Source organism: Semicossyphus pulcher, unplaced genomic scaffold, assembly GCF_022749685.1.
Source record: "Semicossyphus pulcher isolate SPU_LCO1_2020_fin unplaced genomic scaffold, fSemPul1.0.p SCAF_13, whole genome shotgun sequence".
NCBI lineage: Eukaryota > Metazoa > Chordata > Actinopteri > Labriformes > Labridae > Semicossyphus > Semicossyphus pulcher.
In genome coordinates this window covers 25,852,142-25,873,718 of record NW_027211637.1, presented here as the reverse complement: position 1 = coordinate 25,873,718, position 21,577 = coordinate 25,852,142, and the positions used below count along the sequence as shown (strand labels likewise).

Below are 21,577 nucleotides of genomic sequence, written 5' to 3'. Positions count from 1 at the left end.
CTCTGTCAATAGTCTGCTGGGTCCACTGGCCCAGAGAGGGGTTCAAGGTTGCATGGAAATTAATCAGCAACTAACCTCCTCGCACCACCTCAGGTCTTCGCTTGAAGACCTGGCTGTAGGCGAGATAATCCTAAACAAACCTCGTTTAACCCGCCAGTGGAAAACATAGGAGTGACAAAGAAGGTTGCAAACATGACAGATAAGTCGACAATTGGTTTGCAGTGGAATTCACCAAGCCCATAGACTGCATGTCAGTGTGTGCACAATATGAAGCATATCTGTCACAAGCCAAGCAAACCCCAGACAAAGATAAAGAAAGAAAGAGGCATGGTGGGATTTTTGTGTATGTGATCCGTGACAATTCGGGGTGGGGAAGGTTTCCAAACTCGAGCAGAGGAAAAACCACCTCTGCTAGTTTTTTAAAAGGGGACACATTCAGTAGTTTGGCCCTGAAAAGTCACGTTATATCCTCCAGATTAAGCCTGAAAACTGTTTGTGCAGTGAGAGATGACATTTTGAAAATGCTGGATATTTCAACACACTCAATGATGGAACAGTTAAGCTTTGAAAACGTTGTGCAATATCCTCCCTTTCCAACACATCATCACTTGAAGAATGCTACACCCACATCTAAATAAGACATTGTTATCCTCCTTGTACAAGACAATAGCTGTGAGGAGTTGCTGCCTTACTGGGTACAAAACTTTTAGTAAAACAAAGTAAACATGATCCTTTTTAACAGATTCCTTAAAAGGTTGTTGATTTTTTTCCCCCCTTTTTAACAGATTCCTTAAAAAGTTGTTGATTTTTTTTTAACACAGCTGCATAAAACAGTAAATGTTCAAACAATGTGATCCTAATTTAACATCAAACACCCCAAAAGAAAGTGTGTTTGCGCACAGATCCTCCTCTCTCTGCTTCGTAGCTGTCAGCATTGGCACGAATCCATTCAAACATTGTGAGCATTCTTTCTTCGATGACCCCTTGTTTCCTCTTGGAGCCCCCAAGCAGTCTTTCCCTGTTCCTGGCTCACATGCTGACAGGAGAGAGGGAAATTCCCACACAGGATGACCTCTTTTCTTGAAAGTTTAGCCCAGCCCCCTTTTGCACATTTTACCGTCAGTGGGCAGTGTCTGTCCGTAAAGTCCTGGTTGCATCACAGCCCCCTCCACAAGCCAACTGTCCTCCTAAAAAACTCCTCTGATAACGCAATACAAACACAGACACACACACACACATACATGCATGCACACACCTGTCACCCTCATGTCCACTCTGTACAAGTTGTTAAGAAATGGAAGAATATTTGCTCGCCCAGTGATTCACGTTTGTATTTTTTTTGGCACTTGTAAGTAGTTTCTTGTTCCTCAAACACTTTTCCACAACCTTGAGTCAGATTGTTTCTCAAGTAATCAAATAAAGTTGATGGATCTTCTTCTTATTTTTTAATTATTTAAATTGGCCTTGGTCCAGTTTGTCTTGCTGACAGAACAGCACACCACAAGTACGTAGATGTGAAGTTGCAAAAACAAAACCGATAGATAAGGGGTTTTGTTGCATCTCCACAGATAAGGTTATTAAGCAACAGGTATGACACACTTCAAATTTAATACAGGGTTTTTAAACTGCAACAATTAGTCAATAAACAGACAATAACATTGCAACCATTTTCATAATCGAGCTAAAGTTAGAGCCATTCAAAACATGTCAACATTTGCCTTTTCTAGCTTCATAGGAGGGTTTGATGCTTTCCTTTGTCACACGATCGTAAACTTATTTGATCTTTGACTGTTGGTTTAAACAAAATGAGAAATTTAAAGATGTCACCTTGATGTGTGGAAAGTGAAAAAGGCTTTCTTAATATGTTTGCATTTTAAAGGAAAAACTATTAACAAAATCTCCCCCTAAAAACCCCACAGAAGTTATGTAAACATTACAAGTAATTACATTTGGGTATAAACCAACCGCAGAGGTGTAGGCTGAAGCTTGGGCCTATTGTGCCTACCCTTTTTACACAACATATTCTGTTAGGCCACCATTTCATTACTTAACTTTAGTTTTATCACACCAGAGCAGAACAAAGTAAGTAACATTTCCTACAAAAAAGAAAAGAAAACTGAGGTTCCAAAAGAGTTCATACTGAACAAGTAAGCAGCAAAACGAAGACAAAAAACAAAGAAAAACAATCGTCACATATTCTGGGCTTTTTTTCTTTATCACCTTTAAAATGTACTGACACAACAACACATTATAAATTCTATATCAAAGCTAATCCCCAGGTTTACCACATATTTTATTTTCAGTTAAATCGATCTAAACATTGCTACTTTGGACCAAGTTTATCAGTGCATCTAAAGGATAAGGCTGCTAATGTTCAATGTTTTTATTACATTTTACAAAACCTAAACCAACTGTGTTTTAGTGAAGTCTGAACGTTTATGCTACCCTTTTTTTTTCTGTGGAGCTCAGCCAAAAAGCTCATTACTTTCTACGGAAGACATAAATCTTTAAAAAAAAAATGGGTCACAAATATATTGATGCTCATTTTCTAAAACAGCTGGACAATCTTTTTTTTTTTTTTTTAGCAAACGTCACTCAAACAGGAGTAAACATGTGTTTGTTTGGGACTATTTTCAGCCAGGGATTCATGCACATTTGGTGCTCTAGCGAAACCTTAAAGCAGGATAGTTAATTTTGAATTGACTGAAAATAAACTACATAGCCCATACATATTTATCATCAAGAAGGAACCGAGTGCAACATGTTGACTCACTCTTGTGTTTTTAATAATTTTTGAATAGTAATGCAAGTCCAAGGCACAGAGGAATAAGAATAATATGTCAGGATTTAGCTGCACAAACATTACTTGTTAGTAGGAACAAGTCATGTGGATTTTGGTGGCACATCTTGATGAAAATAAGAAAAGAATATTAACAAAGTAACATATAATCTGTTTCTAACAGATAGCATTCAGTTTCCATTTTATTTACCAGATACAATGATCTCTTTAGGTATTTGTAATTCTACATCCATATGATCACAATTGCAGAGGAGCTGAGGAGTACCTCAAGGTTCTATGCTGGGTCCTGTTTTGTTTTCTATTTTTATGTCTTTATCTTAACATTTCTTTTCCATTTATGACTAAATTACGTTAGGATAAATGTAGTGAAATGTTTTTAGTTATTTTTGTATCCGGTGATAATCAAACTTGTGCAGCAAACAATGACTTGCTAATGTTAACCTTCTTATGATTCTCAGTTCTAGACCAGAGACAAAAAGTGGTTAAGATATATTGGAAAGTCTGGAGAGCTCTATCGAACGTAGCCAGTTTCGTGACATCTCTTTCTCACAGTTAAAAACGATATTAATAAGTGAGATTTCTTAGTATTGTTGACTTTAACACTGTGATTTTGCTTGTTCAATTACAGTTCCTCCTCTAAGTGAAAGGGACAGCAGATATCCGGACCATGGGCTGTAACGGGAAGCCACACCGCCTGAGCTACGGTAAATGGACGAGATCATGATCTGTCTTCAAGTGCACCAAGATTTCAACATCTCAGTCCACTTCTGCTATTTTGCCGTGGATGACTGTGAAAACACAAAACTGACGTGCAGAAGTGACTTGCGGTCACTACACAGCAAGTATCACTGCCCATATGTTGTGCAACTCCAGACCATCTTGCAAAAGGGCGTTGGATTAATTGTTGGAGAAACACTTGTGTGTGACGAGTTCATTTTGATACACTCGGGGTGTGTGAAGATTTAATCGATGTCTAAAGCAGAGGGATCAGAGGTGTTTACTCACTGAGAAGAAAACACTTAAAACCATGTGTCACTTATAAACCAGTTTTGTAGTACCAGTAACGTGACTGGGTAAATTATATAACTGATATATTTGTATGTGCCTTTAGGGACTAAGTTGCAATTATCTGTGTTTTTTTTGCAACCACTTTTGTTACAATAACAAAAAGTTTTAATCACTGTTTGAAAAAGTTGCTATAAAAGTGTCAAAAAGGCCTCTTAGTACTGACTCCCTTCATACATTATAGAATATTTAAAACATTTATGTAGCAAAAAACTGCTTCAAAAGTGACATTTTCAAAGGTCGTGGGTCATTTATTCAAACAAGACCGCTCTAATAGAGGACATATGCTTGTTTCCCCAAAAAGTAGAAATACTATGATTTTCCCTTTGCAAGAGAAAATCCAGCATTTATCTATTACACACAGATCACAAATATTACCACCAAACACATGTAGAAGAAGAAACACCAGCTATCAATGTGTTATATTATAAACAATGTATCGTTGGATTAGTATGAAGTGTGAAATAATAGGTGCATATCATTTTAATGTTGTTGGCAGAGTTTGAGCAATAGCGACCTGCTAGTTAGGGAAGGTTTCATTCATCTCAAAGCGTTAAAGTTTTACAATTTGATTTATGATCTGTATGTAAAATCTTCTTTTTTTATTATTCTTTATTTTGGGACGACAGTAAATATATGACAGCAGCTTTAGTTCCCCTGCCATCCACACATTCTTCAGATTTTAAGAACTTTAAGCAGAGGAAAAGTGTGCACAGAAGCAATAAGTAATTTATCAGAGGGAGACTTGAGAGGAAGAAATAAAGGAAAAGACAAAAGCAAAAACCAACAAGATACAAGAGTTATTCATTCAGTACCTCCACAAAACCAGGCAGCAAGGGCCTCACATATTTGACCAAACACATTTCTGGAGACGTAGAAAAAAAGTAGTGTTTTCCATAACATAAATGTCATTTACTACATCAGTCCACTCCTGTATTTTGGGGGATCAGGAAGCAACCAGCACCTTGCGATCGCTTTTTTACCAGCAGAGATCAAAATACCAAACAGATATTTATCAGGTCGCCCTGCCTGAAAACAACATTTCAATCAGGAGAGACTTCATTGAACAGAAGGTTGAACAATTATTTATTGACAAGTTTGGAAAGAATTAAATGTGCAAAGTCTTTGGCGATTAGACTCTATCGTGATGTCTTCAGGTACTTGAAGATGTCGAGAGGCCGAGAGCAGGATCCCCCCTGATGGAGTGTAGACACTGGTGGTGGTGATGATGGTGAAGATAAGATGAGCTGAGGAGCTGGACTTGGACACTGATGAGATGGACTGAAGGTGAAAGGGGTGGAGGAGGGTCGCAATGATCGAGCTGAAACGACAAACTGTCTGCGGAAGAGAGGCAGCTTTAAAATTTGACAGCAGCGAGATGATTGGTCGACAGACGTCGAGGCTGAATCTGGTTGGTTTAGTACTTACATAGAATACGCACATAATCAGCTGATCATTAGACAGGAAGGACAGAGAGGGAGAACGTGACATGAATGAATCATGCTATGTATGTACGGTCTTCCTGCTTGAACTTATGCTCAGCTACATTTGTAAAATAAAGGTAGCAAAGTAAAAAAGTGTCATATAACTGGTGTATAAAGTGGCCTAAAGTGGTAAATTGGTTTGAAATCAAAGGAAAAACAAAACCTAAATTCGTACACTGCATTTTAAAGATATCAAATAATGAACTGGTTGAATTTCCCCCTGATCAATAGATGTTTAATTACCAAATTTAAGCTCTTTCAATAGTTCAGGGTTCCCTCACATGAATTAAGTCATTCACAGTTAACAAATCACTTCTCACCAAGTATGAGCCAACACTGATTCAACACTGACACACTGATCTCACACTGGCTCCTCCACAAAGACAAGGTGACCTCAGTTTTTTTCTCGTGTTGTTCGTTATTGCAGGACTTGATAAAAAAGGAAGGTGAACAACAAGTCTTTTGAGGTGCGGAAGTTTCTATCGATATGAAAGTTCAGCCCATTGCTCTATTCCTCAAACTCTGCCCTGAAAACTTTCCTAGATTACCAGACACTCTGACACACTCTGCAATTAAGCCAACATCCCGTTTTATCTTGACAACCGGGCCTCAACAGCAGAAATGAACACTTCAGGAAACAGAAGGGCACTTTCTGTGATTTGTACATATAAATTTAGAGAAATAAAGTTACGTTAAACCAGCTCAGGGCTGCACGGTGGTGCCGTGGTTAGCAGTGGTTAGCAGTGGTTAGCGATGTTGCCTCACAGTTAGAAGCTTCCTGGTTTGAATCCCAGTTTGGACAGAGTCGGTCTTTCTGTGTGGAGTTTGCATGTTCTCTCCCAGGGCTGGGCACAGACATGTTTGGGGGCTCAAGCAAAAAAAAGGGCCAATTGCCCCACCAACATACAGTAATTCCCACCCTGATGTTGTCACACTGCCGCCATCCTATGCAGAATAAAACTAAATCAAAACAATGCAAAACTGCTAGCGAGTATGGGCTACAGAGGCTAATAATGAGGAAATTACAGCCAAGTCCTTGTGACCTACTTAATCATTTTTTAAAATAGAAAACATAAAAGATACGTTTTGGTTTGGTTTCTCTTGTCAGTCCCAGATGCGCAGACCCCACCTGGAGAGGTGGAGTCTGCTCGCAAGGTAGATCTGACCTGCAACAGGCCAGCCACCTCATACAGGCCTGGTGGAGGCCTAAAGCAGACAACAGCATAAAAACGACAGACAGGAGAGAGGTAATGGGAACAGAGGGAAAAAACAAACAAACAAAAAAAAACAAATACAAAACTCTGCCCACATCCAGCTGTCCTTCCTCAGAACCGCCCCGTGTTTTGTTTTGGTTGATTTCATAATTAAAACAGTGCCTACCTGAGTGATATCATTCACTGTAACCGGACTGGGGTGGGGCTGGAGTGATGTGTGCTTTTCATGACAAGTCAAGACACGTTGAAAAGTTAATCGATTGAGACAAAATCATTTGGGAGGGGAATGGGGAGTACTTCCGAAATTGATGAGGCATATTTTCCGTAGATACTACTTTACATTTCTATCTCTATATTGGATAGAATTAAAAAAGTAATGTTTTTTTCTTTTTTTAAATAAGGGCATTTTTCGACTCTGGTGGCACAAAGGCAGGGGCTCAAGCCCCCCCTGGGTCCTATCTGTGCACGTGCCTGTTCTCCCCGTGCATGCGTGGGTTCCCTCCGGATACTTCGGCTTCCTCCAACAGTCCAAAGACCTGCTCATTAGGTTCATCTGTGACTCTAAGTGTGAGCGTGAAAGTCTGTCCGTGTCAGCCCCTCTGCATGACACTGGAAAAAACTGACATTGTGACATTGTTTTAAAAGATATAGGGAATTATACCAGATAAACTACCAGATAACAAACCCCCCTCCTGCTTTTACCACACTTGGTTTAGCGACTCTGACAGCCTTATGATAAAGTAGAGAGAGTTCAGGTGGTTATTCCTGTCGGCACACACAACCTCACGCCGCGTGTGCGCTGCAGGTGTACCCGCTAAAAGTAAATACTCCGCGACACGTCCGCTCCATGAACGGTCCGTTTATGAGGCCACAGCGCAAACCAGCACCGGTACGAGGTGCTGCTGTTAACAGGAATACACGCACTTCGTGTAACGGAGCGTCTGCCTCGATCATCCCGCTGACATGACCTGTGACGGCAGCAACGTCACATGCATGTTTACAGTTGACAGAGAGGTGACACACAGACTCTGCAGCACAGCGGTCAGTCCACTCTGTGCTCTGTTAAAGAGCTGCACTAAGCTCACACGGACGTTTCCTGTAGATTAGTCATGGAAAACAAGAAACTGTCGATTTTTCGTTTTGCACCGATCAACAAAAAAATAGCAGCTTGACGTGTTTGCACTTAATCACACACAGTTTGTGTTATACCGGTAAAATGGTTAATTCAGGTCTTAAATTCCTATTAAGGAATGTTGGTATCTTGTGTACAATAAGAGGATATAAATTAATTTAGATGATTAAAACAAAGATAAGTCTGTCAGGATTGTTTGTCTCTGATCTTGTGACTGCCTGTCAGACCGCCTCAGGAGGAAGTTAAAAAATGTTTTGTTGGCAGGCTGCTGCAGAGAAACACCGTAACATGTACAGTGAATGAACAGCAAGTTCTCTACTGTACACTCCTGAAATCACAAATACCGGACATAAAAGAAGTCGTGTGGGCTTTGACATGTAGTGATTACTCAACAGGAAGTAGGGTGTGTAGGTGATGGTGGCAGCCGGGAAAGCATTCAACACCCACACCAGCTCAGCGATGTGACTATCCTCACGTTCGCAGCATCTTACCTTTCACCTCAATACAGAAAAAGTTGTTATTTGAAAACACAGAAAACCATTGACGAGCGTGCGTGTGCTTCGGTCATGGAGTCCCTGTTGCATCAGTAAACAAGACTCGCAGTCACGCATCGGATGCGACAAATGGTCGTCTTTTCTTTTTCCACTGTTGCCGTGAAGAAAACATAAACAATGAGCTAAAAGCACACAGTGGTAACATCTGTGGTCAGCAGGCAGGTCGGCCTTTGTTTACATGTGGACTTTATGTCGTAGTCAACGTCATCTCTCCTTGCTGCTGTGTCAAGAGGAAGGATGCGGGTCCTTGAAGCGCACTAAGGGGGAAGCACCAGCTCTAACCTCTAAGCATTTATACGCTCTGACCTATATGCATGAACTTAGCCTATGACAGCAGAGGGACTGTATGTCACTGCGAAGTCTGTGACGGTTGATCCTCAACAGCAGCAGCCGGGGGGACAGGAACAGGAACAGGAAGTGCTCACGGATGTCACAACAAACGTAAAGACATCTGACTCTCACTGAGACTCTGCAGTTTTATGAAAACAACAACAACATGCTTTTGCATTAGAGTCAAAAATCTAGTCATCATAATAACTTAAATCATAAGGTGTGGCAGGAAAAGCTGTTAAACCAAAGGTAGAACATTAAGCCACGTTTAAGTATGAATAGTGGTCCCATGCCAGTGCTGAAGAAGCAGCCAAAGCCTTTAGTTCAGTGCCCATACAACAATGTAGCAATGCTCCATTACAAGTGGAGGGGATATTTTATATCATACGTATGACCAGAGGAGCTGTCAGCAAAATGTGAATTATATGATCGCTTCAAAAGGGGCACAAGATAAATCTCAGGGGTTGTGCGATGATGATTAATGGGACAGGAAGGAAGAACAGACTTTTTTTATAATCTCTTCTTTTTTAATAAAGTGTTTTTTCTCTTTGGGCCTTGAACAGCTCTTTGAATGAAACCATGTGAAAAGCGAGGAAGGTACAGCTCCCGGCTTTTAATTAAGGGTCAAAAAAGTTGGGAATCCCTGGTGTAAGGAATTGTTCAACATATTTGCTTTTTGCCAACAGTAAGAAAAAAGCAACACCTCTCTTATATCTGTATGCTTAAAATGAACCTAGCAGCAGGTTAGCTTAGCTTAGCATAAAGACTGTAAACAGCTAGCTTATGTTTGTCCAAATGTAACAAAATGTGTCCTTTAAAGCTCATTAATTAACAGGTTATAAACCAAGTGTACACACAAATCTGTTCGTTCCGAATTTTTATCCAACTGTCTTCACTGTGTTTCACACTGGTTGCAACATTATGAAGCTATTTTACTAGAGAATAACGGCTTCACAATACTTTTAGTGCTGTAAGGGAGAGTTGGGCTCTCCCTTTCTTTCCCACTTGTAACTAAGGTCGTGCAGATAAAGTCTCCCAGGAGAAGTTGGAAAGCTTCACGCCACCACTTTCTGGCTGAAAGGCCTGATGGGAAACCTTTCCTTTTAGCGCTCTTAGCGTGTTATTCTTGGAAGGGACATCGTGGCAGAAGAGAAACAGATTGACTGACCAAAGGCTGGAGGAGAGTACATGTCGTGGGACACCAGTTTAGCTCAGTGGTTAAGACGTGCGCCGCACGTATAGAGGGTCAGCACTCGATGCAGCAGATCCGGGTTTACTCCGACCCTCGGCCCTTTGCTGCACGTCATCCCCACATTTCTGACTCTATCCACTGTCCAAAAATAATCTGAAAGAAAAATAGACTAAATGTGGGACAGGCTTTTAAGTCATTGGCAAGAGAGTGATTTGCACGACGAAACTGTAGAGGTGCCAAAAACACAGATTATTACATAATTGTGCTTTAATTTAAGAGGTTTGGAGCTGCATGTTAGTAAGTGGATTTTGTCACCTTTGAACAGAGCCAGGCTAACTGTTCACCCTGTTTCCAGCCTTTATGCTAGGCTAAGTTAAGCTAACCTAATCAGCTAGTGTCTGTAGCAAACACAGGCGAGTGGAAGTGATTATTTTTTTCAAATATGTAAACTTTTGTTTTAACAATGTATTCGATGTCTTTTTTTTATGCAGAGTAATGAAGTTTAAAACTAAAGGTAAATGTAATGGAGTAAAAATTACAATATTTCCCTCTCTAATACAGTTGAGAAGTGTGACGTACTTGAGTGGGTAAACATACTGAGCTACCTTTCATCACTGCCTGATGCTGTAAGCTGGCTAAGCCTCATTAACTCCCCTGGCTTTTTGAAGTTTTGAAATGATGAGGGCAAGAAGAAACACGGTACACCTGACGGATCACTCCTACTTCCTGGTACGAAGCTCCCATTGTGCAGCATTGTGCTGCGTTTGACGTGACTCAGATTTTGCCGAGTCACACTTGGAAACATTTGACTCCTCACGCATTTAGGAATTTCCTGGTCCTCGCTCGGCTCCCTGAGAAAACTATGCGCAGGCTACAAAAGAGACTTACAGTCACAGCTGGCCCCACCCACCCTCCCTCACAGCTGGCCTGCTATTGGGAAGTTCCAGGTTAATAACTAAACTCAGGCCACATGCTGGACAAGTCAGCGAGCCAGGGGAGATATCCTCTTTGGTCGATTGTGAATGTGGAGTCAGCAGTGTGCAGGATTTGGCTGAGTAAGGGGGCTCTGTTGGATAACACACAGTGCACTTTTGACGTCTGTTCAAGTCACTTTTTTTAAACTCATATCCTGATCGAAGAATTTAAATTTCTACACTAAACCACAAACCATGAAACACGTAGGCGTGTTAGATTACAGACTTGGATAAGACCTAAACTCATTTATAATCAACAAAGTTACAACATGATGAAATTCTTCTCCACAAACATGAGTCAGTCAGACAGACTTTACAAGAGCATTAACTGTGCCTTTAAGACGACTTCCGCTCCCTGGTCACACCTTCATTGTGATCACACCTTGCTTGTAGTTTTCCTATGCAGGCTGAGCAGCGTGTACCATCTTGCCTGCCCGCTTGACGTCAGCAGAGCGTTTGTAGGGAGTGCTATTACTCACTCACTGTTTAAGTTGCATTCCTGTACACTACGTTCTAGTGCCGGCCTCCTATTTCCCAAACAGGAAGTCCTCGCCAAAGACTGTTGCCAAATCATCTGTAATACACCAGAGTGTGTGGTGGAATTTACTCAAGCAGTGTGTGTGTGTGTGTGTGTGTGTCTCAAGACACGTTGTCTTCCTTCCTCCAGTGGTCATGAGCCACCCCTGCTGTGGTGACACTGAAACAAACCCGAAGCTGTTTAGACGGACGGTTTTTACATCCACATCAAAGTTTAGTGACTTAAATTGTATTGTATTTTACAACAATCAGTTTTTTTTTATCAGTGAGAGTCGTCAGAATAAATATTAGATCAGAGCTTTAGCAAATAGTTTTGAAACTTTCATGCTAGTAAAGCCTTTGAGTTGAATTGTATATATTTAGATTTAAAGTCCGTCTTTGGCGAGTAAAGAACAATTTCACAGAAAAATAACTTTAAGCTTAAAACTATTAGAATTTAAATAAAATAAGAGCTGTATTTGTGGTTTGCAGAGTCGCTTTCCCCTTAAAAACCAAAAGGCAGTATACAGTATGTTAGTATGCAGTATGTTCTGCCAGTAGAGGAACACTCCTAACTACAGTTCAGCGTTAATACAAAGATAATTGATGAGCTAAACCAGGTTCAATACAGAAAACAGGAAGGAGTGGGCTGCAGCTGAAGCCATGGCTCTTCATTTACAGAGAGAAGCGGAGCGTTTGCAGCTCCACAGCGCCACCTGGTGGTGTCTTCAAAACACTTAACTCAGCCCCCTTTTAAAACACTGCACGGAGATTTCCTTATATAATTGGATATAAATCAGAACTTTATATAAAAACATATTAAGTTAAAGATTTTGCCCTTCTAGTTCATTTTATTTTCCCCTTTGTGTGTTTCTCTACTTCCTATAAAGCTCTTTGAATTGTCTCAGGGTTTAAAGGTCGTATATACTATAAACAAACCCGCCTCGCCTTCATACCGAACATTATTTAACTGTAGCTTCAACAGGTCAGTTTAAATAAATGCAGAATATGATTAATGTATTTGATTCGTGCACTTTGTTACTATGGAGCGTTATCAATAACTGTTCATTATAATATCTCTGATTACAAACATTGAAAACCATTTTAAAACCTGTTCATTCAGGTCACAGTCTCACTGCTTCTGTAACAAGCAGCTGCTTAGTCGGTGAACAAGCTGTGACGAAGTCAGTTTTCTACTGAAACAGTGATTCATCAGTTTTTTCTATCCATACTGACCCAACAGTGAGATTGAAACAAGATGACGTGTGACTTATTTCACTTATTGGTATTCCCTTTTTCCACAGTAAGCCTGAGAGTGAGATCAAAGATGTAAATGGACTGGACTTTTTTATTGTGCTTTTCCATTCTTCAGACCACTCAAAGCTCTTTTACACTACATGTCACGTTCACCCATTCACACACTTATGGCAAAGGCCTAAGTGCTAATCTGCAATCAGATCCAGTCATACCTGTTGGCTATGCCCGAGAGCAGTTTGAGCTTCAGTGTGTTGCCTCAGGGCACTTCGACATGTAACTGTAACTGATTGAGAGACGACCGACTCTACCACTGAGCCCCCGACATAAATCTGTTCTAAAAGAAAACAAAGCGAAATCAACAGTTGGATTTTTTTTATTCAAAAAGTAAAACAACAAATGTAAATTAAAAAAATACATGTTTTTGAGCTCAGCATAAGTATAGAAAAACAGGAGAACCTGGTGCAATGGCTGCACAGGTGCTGAGATTTAATCCCTTGCTAAAGCTGAACAAAACAAAAGAAAAACTCAGCACGCTGAAACCTGATTGAAAAAAATATATTTCTCTCTAATAAGAGTGTGTCCCTGCAGGACATGTTTACATTCTAAAGAAAGGTACAGCTGTCAGACTCGCCATCGAGTCACAAGGTAAACTGAATGCTAGCAGCTTAGCTAATCTCTTCTTAGGACAAACCTGTTGATTCACAAATGCAGCATGCTAAAAAGAATCATACAACATAATGTTGCCAGCTCAGGGCCACGCTGCGACACCACCGATCATCACTACAGTGTTTTGTTTTCATCCCTGTGCTGGTGTTTGATTTTTGGTTTGTTCACAATCCCTGTTCAAACTCAGAGTTTGATACAGTAAAGGGCGACACATTAAGAAGTGTTTGTATTGCTGGCAAAGAGAGTTGGGTGTTAGCTACTTTGTGTGTCGTTAAGCTGGCATTCTGGTGTGTAACTCTGCTGACTGAACACACATTACGTTACAATGTGTATCAGCTCTATTGGGGTTATGTTACACATTTTTTTGTTGGCATAAAAAAGCCTCCACGCGTTAATCCACGGGAGGAAAAGATCCTCCTGAACTTTAACTCAGAAAAACAACATTCACACCCTTAAAAAGTCTGCAGATTTTTTTTGTGTCAGTTTGAGAATGCCAGGCGAATGGAGAGCGAGACACGCCACCCTGTCTCTGCACCATTTTGACTTTAGAAAGACCTTTGCTGAGCCGCTGTCCAGCCACTAGGGAGCGAAAGCGCAGAGGGAATCGGTTACCAGGAGCCGACCCCGTCTGCAGCTCACATATGATGAAATGTAAATGTTATATTTCTCACTGAGTAAATTTAACTCGAGCGTCAGTCGAGAGCTCTACTAACTACCACTCACACACATACTGTACTGCCTCCTGCAGCCCGACACAGGCCACTAGTGAGGACAGACGACGGTTTAATGCATGCATCTCTAACCAGTGGGGACAGTTTCTTCCCTCTTACGTTCATGTAAGTCACCTTACTGTCGGCTTTAACGTTGATCAATAACAGAAAAAACACTTTTTAAGTCTGGCTTATTTTCAGACAGGCTGGTAACAATCTGGCTCCATGATTTCTGATTTGTAAAAGCAAAAGAAAGTCTCCTAACGGACGCCTCGGTGAAGGCTGAAATGGAAGAACACATTTGGTAAATAAGAGGAGACGAGAAGCATTTTAAAAAGGTCTGACAGGCCGTTCATCCTGGTTCACAGAGCACGGGAGCTAAAACAAACCTCCTCCCTTCTACAGACCGCCGTCAAACTGTCTGTTTTTAAGTCAGCACATGTATTTGGGATGTGACACCTGAAAAAAAACAAGGCCCTGAGCACTCAAGATGACTTATTGAAAAAAGTTTGAGTGGATAATTGGCAGCCTTCGAACTCAGACTAGCCGACCCCTCGCACTGCATGTTGTAAAGTAAACGAGTGAAGCTGAAAAGTCCAAATAATCCACCCGCTCGCACAGTCAAAGCAGGCTGTTTGGCCAACCTAGTCCACTTTGCGACATCAGTGGAGAGACAGTGAGGAACCGAAACGAGGCAGAATGACAGACATCAGTGGAAATAGGCTCGATAACAGGCGTAAGCACTGAGAGCCAGCGCCGTGCACAGGCACACGTGGGTTAGTAGAGGGGACCAGGTCTCCGGCACAGGCGAGCTTTCCTTTGGCTGCTCCGCTGCCTCGGGCGACTCCTGATCCACGGGCTCGAGCTGCTGCTGGGATTTGGTCGGAGCTTTCGAGGTATGATCTTGGATTTCCACTTGGCCGTCGAGCAGACCGCCATCGTCAGGAGGAAGCTGTGGGGCAGCAATGTTCCTCTTACGCAGCTCCGACTCTTGTGAGGACCTGAATGAGGACAGAGGGAAGTTTTAGTGTCCTAATGGGGCCTTTTGGTTTACTTTGGTTTTCACAGTTGGAAGATCTAACTTGGACAATTAGTCCAACCTAGCCTAGTTACAAAGTGTCATCTAGAGATTTGTAGTTAAAGTAATAATCTCTTCATGTAAGTAAATGTCTGTTAAGTCACTAGCTATCGCTGAATGAGGTAACACAATGGTGATTGAGCCTATGGCCCACTGATGAAAGCTTTCGCATTTGCAGTATAGAGTATTTTTACGGACTGGGTGTCTGTGGTGACTTTTGCAGAAAAAAAATCACAAGCGGCGCCCAGTTAGTGACGCGTTTTCCATCACCCAGCAGTGGTTGGTCTGCCAGAGAGGGTAGGCGGAGCTAAGCGGCTGCTTTTCCAGTCTGTGCAAGTGCTGCGAGTAAACAGTAATCTACTACGGCTGAACAAACAAAGAAAAGATCGATGACGCTCAGATGAAGGCAAACAGTCTAAAAAGGAAAGCGACCCTCAGCCAGGAAAATGTAAGAGTTACAACCGGAGCCGACCGTGGACGTGTGCTCCCGCAATTACCGTTTATCGCCATAGGTGCCGCCAAAGAGAACGAAACTGAGATCTTCGAGATTATCACTTTAAAGTTACAGAAAAGATCTGAGACACTCAGAGTTAATTCATAAGAACTACAAACTCGAGTACTTCTTTTAGTACATTGCTGATTGCTTTTGATTGGACGTCTGAACGGCACAGACGCAACATTTCGCCCTGCCATTCCACCTTGGTGTAGCAGAGGCGTAACAGTCCCGCCTAGAGCTGGCAATGTAAGAGGGGCTTTTGATTATCTGCTGGGTGCATTTTAAAGTCATATCTGAAAATCCCTGTGTACTTAATTAAGCACACCCATTTCTTCACCCATGTCGCTGTTACAAGCAGCATTCCAGAAAACGCCAAATGGAGAGCATCCACTAAGAACTTAGGAATGCGACCTAATCTTGTTCTTGTTAACAGTAGTTTAAACAAACTATTTTTTATATTCTGAAACATTATTTGAATGATTACCCCAGACTGCGGATCTCCATCTGTTGGATGATCTCATCGTTTTCGGGGAAAAAGGATGGCTCAACTTTGCCGTTATGAGGGTCTCTGGGAGGAGGAAGAGGAGGAGGAGGGGTGAACTCCGGAGGATCATCTTCCTCGTTTGACAGCTCTTTCCATGACTCCTGGGGAAAAAAGAAAAAACGGTGAGTGTTTGCAAAAATACTTCGATTAAATAGAAACAAACAAGTCGTTTTGAAGCATTTTCTTATTTATCAAAGTATTTTTGTTGCGTTTTTTTACGTTAAGTTTCTTAAGAGCAGAGAGCAGAGTATAGAGGGAGGACTTGCCTGCAGAGATGTGTCTCCCTTGATGTACTTGGCACCTTCAATGACAGCGAGGTAGGAGAAGCGAAGTTGATCTGCCGTCTGAATCAAACCCATTCGATGGCATCGCATCTCCAGCAGCACATCGCGAATACGCACTGAAGACGGGTCCTTACGCATGGACATCTGAATATAACAACAAAAAAAAACACACATTTTAGCACTAAAGTCAGGCTGCTCACTCTCTTCATTAATGTCTGATTGTATCAATGATGTGTACAAACCAATAAGAGGCAGGTGTCCACGAGACAAAAGGTCCCAGAGCGTCCGATGCCGGCACTGCAGTGCACCACCACTGGTCCCTGGTCTGAGTTCAGACAACCCGACTCTCGCACCTTGAACAGGAAGTTAAGGAAGGAGGCAGGAGACTCTGGTACCCCGAAGTCAGGCCAGGTGGTGTAGTGAAAATGTAAAATCTCTCTAGTCTCTTGAGTCTGTGAAGGAAGATCAAAGGGAATATTATCTAAAACGTCTTCTTTTACACACACACAGACGATCAACTCTACAGATAATGACACTTACAGACAGATTTTCCAACTCCAGCTGACGGACTGTGTAGTAAGACTTGATGTCTTCTGAGACGAGAGTGAGCCTGAAATTTGTATCTTCAAAGATGGCATCTCTCTCCTCTCTGTGAGGCCAGTATTGGGCACATTTGATCTTAAAACAGAACCGACAGAGACATAGCAGTGAGCTTATAGGAGCAAACAACACATACATGGAGTAGCGACACTTTATGGACAGAGAACTTACAGATCCTTTCTCTATGACTCTGTTCAGCATCACTACACCGCGGGTCTGCTGCTCCCACACCATCTCCCAGAAGTGGCCGCATGTGTTTGGAAGGGGTCCCTGAAGAGAATGAACAGTGGATTTGTTCTGAGTAAAAACCGTGCATCTATTTAAAGATATTATTATTAAGAAATACTGATAAGAAAACAAACGTACATGATGTCCCCCTTATTTCTCAGAATGCTATTTTTGTTTGACTTACTCACTAAATTCTCCTTTTACTGCCAAACCGCCAAAATCTAGATGAGGGATGGGAATAGCTCGTCTGAGTGACTCACGTGTTTTATGAGCAGCGGCAAGTGATCTATGGGCCTCTCAGGCTAGATAAAGGGAATGAAAGCAGGCAACATGATGTGCATGCTTTTGTTAAAAAAATTATCCATGTTTTAATAATCTCTTAAAGAGTCGCTGGAGATGCACACCATCTAAAGTGAAGACATTAAAGCACAGTGGTCTCTGTTCATTTCAGTACATTATAAAGTAGTTGTAAGCTGATAAAAGGATTTTTCAGGGCTTATTTTTTGTTCTCCTCAACTTAATTCTTCATTGTCTGTTTTTACACCAGCGCCCACAACAAAGACGTGAGACTGTTTCACACGTCGAGTCGGCTCGGTAACCACCGCACGCACGGTAAAACAACCGTGTTGACGTCAACAGAATACACTTCACTTCCTGTCTCCTGGTCACATGACTACGGATGCTGCATAGGACGGCAACAAAACTCAGAGAAGTGAAATACATTAATAACTCATATTAAATATATGACTCACTGTACTTTAAGGAAATTAAATAATTCAAACAATATAAACCAACTTACTGACAGCTTAAATCTGCTTATAACTACTGTATCATATCTTATGAGTCATTTCATAAATATTCATAAGTCTGACTTAATCTGAAAGTCTTCGCATATATTCAAAGACACGATTACAAATATTGTCCAACATGACTGAAATCACAGGTCTGAGCTCTGTGTACGAGAGGATTCAATGTGTCTGACTGAAACACCTCCACGCTCACCTGAGTGAGAATATAGTTCCTCTCCGCCTCCTCTACTGTGATCAGGCTGGCATTAATGTAGTCGTTCGTACCCAGCTGCAGACAGATTCTGCTGTGGTCAACTGAGGGGAAGAGAAAAAGAAAATAAGCTTGTGTGTGGTTAATATGTCACAACTCCCACTGGACCATAAATGTTATTCTCAGACGGGCACAGCTGCTGAGAACGCATGACAAGTCTGTCTGTGAACACAACACTGGTGTTAAACTTCTGCCTTTAATATAGGAAACATTTGAGAACATTTCAGTTAAAGAGTAAACAACATGAACAAGTTCCAGCTTACTGATTTTCATATCTTATTAAAAGTTACTGAGAAACATGTTTGACAGTATTTACAGTAACTATATGCAAGCTGGTTTGCACAATTTGCATGGCTTATTCAGTGTGAAAGAGAGGAAACCACATAGTCAAGCTGTTGAACTGTGACGTTTAAGGAAAAACATTTTACTGAATAATAATTTATTTTAAAGACAGAAGTGTAATTTACTTCAAATAGTAACTCTTACATCAGTCGTCAGTGCAGCGATGACTGTACAGTGTACAAACTTAAGATACTTACTGACACTTTAATGTTCTCACAACCGTTTCTTTAAAAATGTTTATTTAAAATGACGGACACAGCGTTTTAAAAATGAAACTTTGGTTATTATCGATTGAGATATGACTAATGTAATGTTTTTATAGATCTTAGTATTGTTTATTTTTGTCTGCGTGTACTGTCACTTTAAAAATGTTTGGACAACTTGCTGTCACACTTCGTTGTCCTATTTTCATTTCAGCTTTGCAATTCGTTTTGCAATTTTTCAGTGTCTAAATGTGTGAGGAATAAGGTTGAAAATTGCAGCCCGGCATGTTTACATTCATGTTGTTAAATGTCATAGATGTTTAATGTTTACAGCTCATGCAAATAAAGAAATAAACACATTAAAATGAACTTGAGATTAGTCGGTTTGTCAAAAGACTAAAAATTCAGCCTATACAACAGGGGTTAAGCAGATGATTATGTTAAGCTCTACCTATGTGTATTATCACCCTACTGACAAGTCAGTAAATACACAGAAATATATTTACTGCCCTTGGAAAGTGAATAAAAGTTATGATTTATGAGTCCTTTAAAGCGTCGCTCCTTAAGAGTGACGCAATGCTTGCCTTTAGAGTAACACTGACATTGTATTGCTTAAAATAAATATTACATTGATTGCGTCAGAGGTCAAACAGTATATATTTGTATAACATAATCAACTGTTAAGACTCTTAAGAAAAAAGTCACAGCTGGCTGATGTTTGAACATAAATAAGCGCCAATGGAGTATATGGATTTAAAGGAACAGCGCATTTAGACAAACAAAAAGAGAAACTTACATGGGCTAACATCTCTGTAACGATTTCGATTCTTGTTTTCTGGTAATTTGGCAAACCTGCACGAGAGTTCACAGGACTGCTGACGAATATCCTGTGAAAAGAAAAAAAATCATTACATTTATAGAACATTAAAGGTCAGATGCGAGAAACAGTTCAGGCTTTTTCTACATAGCTGTTAAACAGAATCAACGCATGTGTAAAGGATCCTGGTGGAGTTGTTTATTCTTTTATCTAATTCTGTGGAAACTACTAGTTGTAGATATTAGAAGACAATCCCCTTAAAGTGTCTGACTCATGTGGGTGTGTGTGTACAGGGTGAGGTGTTAAGCTAATCTGAATTTACAGTAAAAATGATACCAGCTATTTCATGCTAAGCTGTGATTAATGGATGTTTTGTGCAGGAAACTGCAGGCAAAACAATAAAAATAAGCTGAAGAAGCGTAAATATTTTGTGCAAACACATTAGATTAAAAGTGACATGAGTTACATTTGTTTCTGACAGATATGATGTTCCGGTTTAGTGATGGGATGTGTTGCTTGTGTGGGACGCAGGCAGACCCATCAATCACCGGATTTGGTCAGAGAGCAAGCGGAACAGAGACTAAACAAGGCTGATAACTAGAGAACTGATACATGGGCTGCAGTAGATTAGTTATGCATTAGCGACCATTTGGCCTAAACGTGGCAGCTTCTCCAAAACAGTCACACTTCACCTTGATTTTGCCGTGAGGTCCTACCTGATAAACGGCACTCCAACTCCCGTTTTCATCGATTTCCCGAAACTCGGCTTCCATTGCTGACAGTCCAGCTGCCACTCCTTCTCCTTCTTTTTTTTCCCTCTGATGTGGGTAACCGAAACCCCCTGCAATCAAATATTTCAAGCTCTAACAGTGTATAGCAGTAGCTGACAGCTGTCCCTCCACTGTCCTGTTATTCTCAATACAGCAGCATAGATTTCAGTCCGCGGTGCCTCTCTCTCTGCTCGGCCTGGTGTTAGCGGAAACACGCCGCTGGCTCCTCCTACACGGTGTAGCTGCCGTGCTCGGATGGCTAAAAAAGAACAGAAAATGTTTATTTTACGAGATAATATTCCGCTACTTGTACTCAAGAAGTGATTCGATTTTTAAAAGTCCTCGTCAAAACAGGATGCTCATTAGTTTAAAAGAGATATTCACTTTACCATTCCTACGGCAGCTGTACAGACAGACCAGCGAGAACGCGCGGAAGGCATCTTGATTCTGGAACGCAGCGCGCATGCCTGGTTACGGGAGTGAGCACGTACATACGTACACCTACATCTGCTATTCTGTATGTTGACAATTACAAATTATTTTATGTCAAATGTAAAATTACAATGTTTACTGTTTAACATCATATATCAAGGAAAGGTTCCCTGAACTCGTACTTTGCTGTCGTATAAAATGTTTTCTGTTTATTGCTTTTTCTGTTGGGTCTTTTATCTGGACCTTGAGTCTGTAATATAGGTTTGAATTGAACTTTTGAATTTAATTATTTTAATTTTTCAAAGAAATGTTGCATTTCAAAGTCTTGCAAGAGTGGACGTTGTCAAAGTTAGAGTAATGAATAATGTATATATATTTTTTTATCATTGAACACATCTAAATGTACATGTATGTCTAAACAACATGGCTTACAGACCTTTGCATTTGTCCAAAAGGGATCAAGTGCATACACCAACACAGAAAAAGAGAAAAAGACAAAGAAAAGCAAAAAAGACAAGGGATTGGACTAATAATAACATACAAAAAGCGCACATTTAAAATGTAATTAATGTATTAAATTAAAAGCAGCATTAAAGCAATGGATGTCTGAAAATCATAAATAAAACATTATTGTTTAAAAGGAAAACTTATAACAAAGCGTTTTAATTTAAAAAAAATCTTCAACTGTTATTTAAAAGAAGATAGGCCTACTGATGTATGAAGACGGAGTTTCTCGTAAACTAATTATCTGTAATTTCCTTTGTTAAATTAAATTAAGTTCTGCTCGTTCAGCTCCAAACAATATCTGTCCATGCAGGGAATAAAAATAA

The 21,577-nt window shown here is 40.7% G+C and overlaps 1 protein-coding gene across 1 annotated transcript; it reads right to left on the bottom strand.

The window, feature by feature from the left end:
• Positions 1–12,875: 12,875 nt before the first annotated feature.
• On the bottom strand, positions 12,876–20,762 carry ptpn1 (protein tyrosine phosphatase non-receptor type 1). Its single transcript, XM_069660876.1, has 10 exons — positions 20,705–20,762; positions 20,262–20,574; positions 19,525–19,615; positions 18,127–18,227; positions 17,068–17,166; positions 16,837–16,974; positions 16,539–16,748; positions 16,279–16,440; positions 15,953–16,113; positions 12,876–14,895 (listed from the first exon to the last, which is right to left on the bottom strand). Exons 2-10 carry the CDS (start codon positions 20,316–20,318, stop codon positions 14,604–14,606), a joined length of 1,311 nt encoding a protein of 436 aa, XP_069516977.1. The 5' UTR covers positions 20,319–20,574; positions 20,705–20,762; the 3' UTR covers positions 12,876–14,603.
• Between the last annotated feature and the right edge of the window lie 815 nt (positions 20,763–21,577).